The sequence below is a fragment of the Schistocerca cancellata genome, chromosome 1, assembly GCF_023864275.1.
Source record: "Schistocerca cancellata isolate TAMUIC-IGC-003103 chromosome 1, iqSchCanc2.1, whole genome shotgun sequence".
Lineage (NCBI taxonomy): Eukaryota > Metazoa > Arthropoda > Insecta > Orthoptera > Acrididae > Schistocerca > Schistocerca cancellata.
In genome coordinates, this window is record NC_064626.1 from 504,159,096 (window position 1) to 504,168,353 (window position 9,258).

The 9,258-nt window shown below is 36.8% G+C and overlaps 1 protein-coding gene across 3 annotated transcripts in view; it reads left to right on the top strand.

The window, feature by feature from the left end:
* LOC126178163 (DNA ligase 1) overlaps nucleotides 1-8,411 on the top strand; it is a 132,442-nt gene extending 124,031 nt beyond the window's left edge. Inside the window, exons 13-18 of one of the 3 annotated variants that reach the window (XM_049924512.1) lie at nucleotides 3,157-3,363; nucleotides 5,456-5,672; nucleotides 5,803-6,038; nucleotides 6,137-6,334; nucleotides 7,916-8,008; nucleotides 8,098-8,408. In XM_049924512.1, the coding sequence (XP_049780469.1) occupies nucleotides 3,157-3,363; nucleotides 5,456-5,672; nucleotides 5,803-6,038; nucleotides 6,137-6,334; nucleotides 7,916-8,008; nucleotides 8,098-8,178 (1,032 nt within the window). In that variant the 3' untranslated portion in view covers nucleotides 8,179-8,408. Of the gene's footprint in view, nucleotides 1-3,156; nucleotides 3,364-5,455; nucleotides 5,673-5,802; nucleotides 6,039-6,136; nucleotides 6,335-7,915; nucleotides 8,009-8,097 lie in introns of all 3 variants that reach the window. The other 2 variants (XM_049924511.1, XM_049924510.1) reach the window with 2 other exon arrangements.
* The last annotated feature ends 847 nt before the right edge of the window (nucleotides 8,412-9,258 follow it).

Genomic DNA, 9,258 nt, shown 5'->3' on the forward strand with positions numbered 1-9,258 from the left:
AAGAGATTATGCCATTGTTTTATGGTTTTGCACGCTTAAATCTGCAACACACATTGTCAGGGCAGCTTGCTGAACCTCCTTGTGCAGTATGTTTCAATTTGCAGGAATGCTGTCATTTCTCATTCTATGAAACCATTTTAAAAAAAATGGATTCTACATCACAGAACGTTAACATGATAATTTTATTCCTTTTGTATCCACAGGAACTGCTAGCTTCTGCATTTAACACTGGTTCCTTGTTTTTGAGAATGCCACACAAAGGAGATTGCACCAAATCATACTTCTTTGCCATGTCGGAAAGTATTGTGTTGTGATCGTCTTCAACATTTTGGGTGATTGTCAAATTTTCTGAATCGTAAGATTTCCATGTTTTCAAGCAGTAACCCCACAGGAGTCAGACTGATGAATTCGACAGCAACAAAGACAGCACTTCACAGCTTGCATTCCGTTACTCAGTGATGACTCTGGTGTCAGGTGGCATACCAGGCAGGAAGGAAATCGATTTCAGATTTCTTCCACATTTTTTCCGATATTACCACAATGGAATTTGATCTAGATACTTGTTGGCCGACTCATTTACTATGTACTGCTGCCATACAACATGAAAGATGTGTTTGAAACTGAAAGAAATCAGAAACTCGGTCAGAAATGTTATGAATTACATGAAAACTGGAATTTAATTTGCAGAAAGTTTCATGTTTTTTCCTTAAAAGCAGAATTTTTCTTAGTGTAGAGTTTGTTAAAATCGTGTAAGAATGGCATTGTTCTTGTGGCAGTTTTGCTGGGATTGAAGGAAGTAGATAAGAACATTCAATCTTGGAAGGCTCTTTCTCTGCTGTCCCACTCTCTCCCTTTTAAAGTAATAGATGATCATAGCAAAATAAAAAGACAGTTTGTACGTGGAACTAAAAACCCCTTGAAACTTGGATTCTGTTCACTTCAACCATACTTCTACCACATGAGCTATTATGAAATGTGGCCTTTACTGGAGAGTTTCTGCAAAACTACAACTTTTCTTTGTTTTTGTGTGCACTGCCTGTTGTAGTGTATGAGCAATTTGTTTGTATGAATGTTTTATAGTCTTTTGTGTTACCAGAATTGAATGGAGAATGGAGATGATTATTTCTTCTGTATTCTAGTGCATAAACTTACTCATCTCATCCTGTTACCTAGTCTGTGATGATGGACTTTAGTTTGTGGTATAAGGGGCAGTCAAATGAAAATAAGACAATGGAAAAAAGAGTAGGTAAGCTGTTCATTATTTCAAAAGCAATCGCCATGAGTATTAACATATTTCTCCCACTTAGAGACGAGACAGTCAATGCCTTCATGGAACTGTGATGGTACCCAGGCGTGCACCTCTTCATCTGAAGCAAATTAGTGGCTTCAAATGCCTTTCTTCAGGGCTCTAAAAATATGGGAATCGCCTGGGAAGTGAGTGGGACTGTATGGAGGATGTTTAAGGGCTTCCTAACGAAATTTACCAGTGGCACTACATGTTTCTAAGATTGTTTCGACTGCATTGCAGAAGTTTCGCTGGGAAACCTCTATGCAACATCCATAAAGTCCCGATTTCACCCCATTTATCCATATTTTTGGAGTATTGACGAAAGAAATTTGTAGCCATCGATTTCTTTGGATGAAGTATACACGTGGGCACAACTTTGGTCCCATAGGCAACAGCAAACATGTTTCCATAAAGTCATTAACCATCTTGTCTTGCAGTGAAATAAATGTATTAATAGTTATGGTGATTACTTTTGAAATAACAAACAGTATACTTGTTTCCATCAGTTTTATTTTCATTTGACTGCCCCTTATCTCTGTATATAAAATGCTTTGTCCTGACTTACTGTGACTGACTCATCATCGCCCAGCCCAAACTGCAAAGGTGAGAACCTTAAAGTTTGGAGAAGGTGTGGATCTTATAGTATAGGCATCATTGAAGAAGGAGTTGTTGGAGATTCCATTCCTGTGGGGGTGAAATAGCGGATGAAAGGCTTCGTGAACGTATGTTGCTATTAAGGGAAAATTGAATCCAGAACTGTGAAAACTGGTATTTGGTTTCTCAGTCGGAAAATAAAAAAGGTACTGGTTCCAGAATTTTTGGAAATTCAGCCACGAGGGAGGGAAAATAGTTGGTGAATGCGTTTTTGAAAATAACTAATTACTAAAGAACTGCTAAAGTATTTTTAAGGCTACATCTATGACAGTTGGTAAGTGATGAAAATTTTTAAGAAACTGTTTCATTTCATTAAAGCTAAATTTATGAAAATTGGTGTTTCACTCCTCGGTTAGATATAAAGAAATATTGTTTAGGGGATGAAAGTTGCTATGGAAATATCTCCACAAGAATGCAAAAGGTATGATTAACAAAAACTCTGGACTCCAGATACCAGAATCACTTTTTGGTCAAAAGTACATTTGAAAAAGACCATGCTTACGTGGTCGTAATTAGTGTGAAAAGCATAGATGGTGTTGCAATTTGTTAACAACATAAAAATGTGATTTTATATATATATATATAATATATATATGAGGCAACAGTTTGTTGCGAAAGCTTGAATTTTGTGTGTATGTTTGTGTTCGTTTGTGTGTCTGTCGACCTGCCAGCACTTTCATTTGGTAAGTCACATCATCTTTGTTTTTAGGTATATTTTTCCTACATGGAATGTTTCCTTCTAGTATAACCATATATACAAGCAGACATGTCTGCTTGTGTCTGTATATGTGTGGATGGATATGTTTGTGTGTGCGAGTGTATACCCGTCCTTTTTTCCCCCTAAGGTAAGTCTTTCCGCTCCCGGGACTGGAATGACTCCTTACCCTCTCCCTTAAAACCCACATCCTTTCGTCTTTGCCTCTCCTTCCCTCTTTCCTGATGAGGCAACAGTTTGTTGCGAAAGCTTGAATTTTGTGTGTATGTTTGTGTTCGTTTGTGTGTCTGTCGACCTGCCAGCACTTTCATTTGGTAAGTCACATCATCTTTGTTTTTAAAAAATCTCTGCAGGCCGTACAGTGTACATGAGAGAAGCAGCAGGCACTAAGCTAGTATATCTATAAACTGCTTATGACACTAAGCCAGGCTGGAGGCAGCTTATGAACTAGTCTAGAACACCAAAAATAGGAAAATGCATAGGATTTTTTTCTCCGCAGATCCATATACCAGAAGAAGGAAAACCCAGTATATACAGCCGCAACCAAGAAAACAACACAACGAAATATCCAGATGTTCTGTCCAGGTTACCAAAAATACTGACTGAAGGAGTTAAATCTTGCATATTAGACTGTGAAGCTGTTGCTTGGGATCGAGAAAAAAAGCAGATTTTACCATTCCAGATTCTTAGTACTCGCAAGAGGAAAGTGAGTATATTTTGGTTGTTCAGTTCAACATAGTGTAAAATACTTCTTAATTTTTTCCCATGGGCAACTATGACATCTGATCTTCTCAGAGTATGACATGGAATATTTATAGTGAAGACATTATATTACTCATTCTTTAGTTTGACTATGTATTTCAATTCAGTACATTTAGTGCACATTGAATCGTTTATCGGAGCAGTTCAGTTACGTATGTAAGTTGCATTCACTGTGATTCAAGTTCTTTAGGGTTGTGTCTCAGCTTTGTGGTATGTAAGACAGTTTCAGGGTGTAATGAGCTTCACATTAAATTGACACAAAAAATGATATATTCAAAATGGAGTACCTTCTGTATGGCACCCTGTATATTCTGTGTAGACTTTTGACTAATTGCATTGCAGTTCAGTACTACTCTCTCTCTCTCTCTCTCTCTCTCTCTCTCTCTCTCTCTCTCTCTCTTATTTACTGTTCCATGTACATCTTCAGCACTGGTGAAAAGTTAAATGACTGACATACCTTAGTACATAACTAATAACTTACATAGTTCCTTGTAAAATCAGCTGAGATTGTTTCTCACTTACTGTGACCATAAGACCCAGGAGGACTGTAGGATATGATAAACCATTGTTGTTCCGTCAATGACATTTTTTATTGAAGCATCATACATTAAGTAAACAAAACAAATAAGATTATTTTGGTGCACATGTCTTGCTTTTACTTAAGAGACAAGAGTTTTGCAGTTCTTACCAAATGCAACATTGGAAAATCTGGGATAGAATAACAATATGAATTCAGATATATTGCCACTCACCACGATTAGAGAAGAGATGTAAAGCAATGGACAGGCAATTTAAAAGTAGTGTGTTGAATAAGCTATCAGACAAAGTCATTTGTCAGATGTAAAACCCCACATTCATATTTACATACACACACGACACTCACACCCAAGGCCACTATTGCCTTGGCCTTATTTTGTCTAACGGTCTGCTTTTAAATCTACTTTCAAATGTGCTTGTCCACTGCTCAATGACTCATCTATGTGGTGAGTAGTAATCTATCCTAGTTCATATTCTTATCAATCACAGTGATATACTTTGCAAATAGTTCCTTTGTCTTTGCAAGATCTACCTGAATTACTGCTCAGTGTGCTTTGCGGGTGATGGTTCCAGATATTCAGTCACGTCACTACCAGCAACTCAGGAAATGTTGAGGAAGATCTGAAATACTGAAAATGAAAATACAAGTTTACAGTCCCTTGGATTGCCTTTCATTTAAGTTGTGATACAATCAAACCATTAAAGCATAATGACTAATTTGTTTTCCCATTGAGGCTCTCCCAGCCTTGTTGTATACTATATTAACACTGACTAAAATGTTAGGACTTTCACTCAGCAAAACTCTTAAGTTACTCTGGTTTAGTGCAGTGGTGTTAACCTGCTCCCTATTGCATGTTAGTGGGCAGCAGTCAGTAAGGATTTAAAAACCATCTTCATTGAGTTTTCATAAAATTATGACATAACCTGTTAGGTAAATAATTATTGTTATGTACTTTAAGTTGTTGTATCTCCACTTTATAAATCTTATAAAATAAAGTTTCTTTCCAACTTTATAAACCACAGTTGCTGTGGAGACATTGGGTTTGAAAATTCGTCTGCTAACAGAGATACAAAAGTGGGCAGTGGGTAAAAATGGTTTACAACCCCTGGTTTAGTGCAAGAACATAAACTCTGCATGTCCGCAATTCTGTTTTGTGAGGTTCAAATAATGAACCTATGACAAAGCATCATTAAAACTTAAATACTTAGAAGTACAAAAAAAGTTCTACTTATTTCAATTCAAATGTTTTGTCATTATATACTCTCCAGTGCTTGTCAAAAACTGTTCATTAATTTCGGCCCCGTTGTGGCAAATAGTGAGGGCTGAGATTATTTTAAAATTTGACTGTGCCTACCATCTTCCCCAGTAGAACAGTTATAACTATTTCATGCTTGATGTCAATTATTACATTTTGTGTTTCTTTTAGGTTAAATTATTCATTGTCAAGGAAGTAGGGCATGGAAGGTTTATTTATTTATTTATTTTTCCCCCAAACCAGGATGCAACGGAATCTGAAATCAAAGTACAAGTGTGTTTGTTTATGTTTGATCTACTGTACTTAAATGGAGAAGCCCTTGTACGGAAACCTCTTTCAGAAAGGCGTAAGCTTTTGAAAGACAATATGAAGGAGGTTGAGGGTGAGTTCCTCTTTGCCACAAATCTGGATACCACAAAAATGGAAGAGGTGGAAGTGTTTTTGGAAGAATCTGTGAAGGGTATTTTAATTTGCTTACCTAGTTCTGGTAGTTGTTACTATATGAATAGTTGTGAAAATACAAGCAACTGGAGAGACAGCTGCTTTGTAGCTTTCCCTATGTAAAAATGTGTGTCCCTCTCATTTTCCAGGAAATTGTGAAGGACTTATGGTAAAAACATTAGATGAAGAGGCCACATATGAAATTGCAAAGCGATCAAGGAACTGGCTAAAATTGAAGAAGGATTATCTTGAAGGTGTGGGAGACACTTTGGATGTAGTTGTCATAGGTGGTTACCTTGGGCGGGGTAAGAGAACTGGGACTTACGGTGGTTTTTTGCTGGCATGTTATGACAAAGAAAATGAAGAATACCAGAGTATTTGTAAGGTATGTTTCATATATAAATAGTAATTTCTTTATTTTAGCCACGTATATTTGTTGTCAATGTATGCTTGATATGGATAATTTTGATTTCTTCTTTACAGATTGGAACTGGTTTCAGTGAAGAAGATCTACAGAAGCATACAGAATTCTTCAAACAACATGTAATAGATAAGCCACGCCCATATTACAGATATGACAGTAGCCATGAACCTGACCATTGGTTTGATGCATCTCAGGTGTGGGAAATTAAATGTGCAGATCTTTCCCTTTCCCCAGCACATAGAGCTGCTTTAGGCATTGTAAGTAATATGATGGTTAAATCAAAATTTTATGTTTAGGTGGACAAAATGTAAAATGTGGATTATACTAAATAATGCTCATGGATTGTAAGAAAGATGGTGCGCTCTTAAAATAATTGGAGTATACTTTTGGTTGGAAGAGTAAGTATTTCATTCGATGAAAGTTGGGCACATGATATAGTTTATGGTTAACTAAATGCTTTGAGTCATCACTGTCTGCAGTTTGCAACCCATAGCTGTGTCTGCTTGAAACAAGCCTCTCCAGCTTCTCCTCTCTTCCCATCTCATTTCCCTCTCCACCATGTGTCATTCTTATCTTTTATTCGCATATTTCTTCACTATTTATGTTCCACCTGTCTCTTGGACTTCCTCTAGTTCTCTTGCCTCCTATTGTCATTTCATGAGACTGTCTTGGTATTGTGTCAACTCCCATTCCTTTAGCATGTCCTTGTTACTTTAATCTTCTCTTTCCTATCTTTCCTTACATGAGCTTCTCTTTCACTATTTTGTCACTGTCTCACTCCTTACTATATCCATTCTGCTTACTCCTGCCCTGCATTGTTGAAATTTCATGTTGCAAGCTTGTATCCCACTCAGCAATGTTTTCTTCATTACCAACACTTTTAAGGCACACAGGGGTACTAGGACATAATGTGCTTGGTATAACATTTGTTTGCATTGTGGTGGTACATCCTTGCTCTACATAGGCTTCTTACACTCTGCAGGAATCCACGTGCTTGCTTTCCTCTTTCACCAGTCTCCTTATCATTCCACTTGCTATCTTTCGTCACACATAAGTGCCTGCCTGTGATTCATTGGTAGTGGTAGCAGTAATTACAGACAGCAACAATAACACCATCAGCTGTCATGTATTAGTTTTATTTAATTGCAACAATTTTCTGTTATACAAACTTCTAGCTTCAGGTTCCTCTGCAAGACAGGGTAATCACACTTGAAATGGACATCATCACTATATCTAATAAAACGAGCAGAAACATTTGGCATGTGCATACCTTACCCTATATGGTGTGTCTGGTTGCAATTAAAAAATACTAGTCTGCAGAGTCTATTGTTGTTACACATAAATAAAACAGCTGCTGTCCCATTATCCATTAGGAGATGGATGTATGGAAATTAGCAGTAATTTGTTTGTGGCAGTATACTTACGTAGAAGGCAAGATGAAAATTATTAATTTGTAGTGAAAAGATTACATCTGGAGGGTCATCTGCCATTTATTGTGATTACTCTCACTTAATTTCTTTATATCGTGCTCCAGATGAATGCTGGGATGATTCCTTTTGGGATGGTTATGACTGTTACTTTACATAAATCTGTCAGTAATGGATTCCATTTCATGTGATTCAACTTTAGCAGAATCTACCTACGTGTAAGAAAATAGCATCCCAAAATTTAGTTCTGATAGAATGGAGCTTTCAACAGTACTTAATTTGTATAATTTGTCAGGATAGTCTACAAAAATATGCCACCATGAGTTTACAACTCTGAGAAAAAATGGACAACATTAGCATTTTTGTTGTTCGTACATTTTTAGTCTCCAGCTAACAGCATTTTTCTTGCAGGTTGATCCAGAAAAGGGAGTGTCATTACGTTTTCCCAGGTTCCTTAGGGTTCGAGAAGACAAATCAGTGGAGGAGGCCACCAGTGCATCACAGGTAGTGTCTTTGTTTTTCCTCATGTGATCATATGCTCATTGTCAATTTTCAATGAAAATCTAATCCTGATGTTTTATCTGTGTCATCAGGTTGCCGAGATGTACAGAAATCAAGACCAAGTAAAAAATCAGGGAGGATCTACAAAATCAAATGAGGAAGACTTTTACTAGTGAAAGCATTTCTAAACAGATTTTATAATATTGTTTGTATTATTGTATGAAAAGTACCTGTTGTGTGAGACATTTCTTTATTTTTATAGTTTACATTACTGTTTTATACTACACAAAAATTCCCTCACTTGTAAATGACAAGTTATGTGAAAGTTCAACTTTCCTATTTTAACCACATTTTGTATAAGAATTTTAAGAAACTACATTTTTTAGAAAATGGAAATATTATGTGGACAAACTCATTGATACTTCCATATATATTGTTTCTATGATGTTGCTGTCACATCCTTCCACCTCTCTCTCCCCCATTGTAGCAACCTATTGTCATCCATGAGAATACAGAGGAAGAGGAAGAAGAAATATTGATACACAATATTGATGTCACTGGTTGAGAGTAGTTCAGGACTAGAACTCACAAATAAACTTGAATAGAAATTCTGCATCACGTGGCTGAACCAGTTAACAGTGGCGGTCTTGAGTTAACCAACATCTCGAAACTGCAATTTTGTTCTGAGCTTACAACATCTACCTATAAGCTAACAACCACTTAATTTTTGAGTATGCACAATATAACTTAAGGTTACAAGTTATGTAACATTTATACAAATTGAATGTCATTGAGAATACCATTCCCAGGTTGATCAATTTTATTAAAATTTGTGTACAGTTGAAAGCTGTCAATCTGCTGGAAGCTGCTGCAGTATGCTGTTGTGAACAGACTTTTTAGGATACCCAGATTATCCATAGTACTGTCCATTATACTGCTGCTACTACTACTGCCAATGAAAGTGACTAATCCATTTGATTGTGAGTGTCTTGTTAGTGGCGGGAGTAGATACACTGTTAAAAAAAAAAAAGAAGGCAGTGTAAGCGGACAGTCCAGAGTACTACACTTCCATCCTTCTTACCAACAAGTATGAAGTGCTACTTGGACTGAGCCTGTCGAACTTGTTACTCACGTTGGAAGGCTGTAAACATCCCATATCTGTTTAAAGCAGGTGCAGAAGAGGGCTCCGACATGCCTTAGAGAAATGTCAATAAGAGACGGGAAGAAGATGGTATCTCCAAGATACTTGTAAT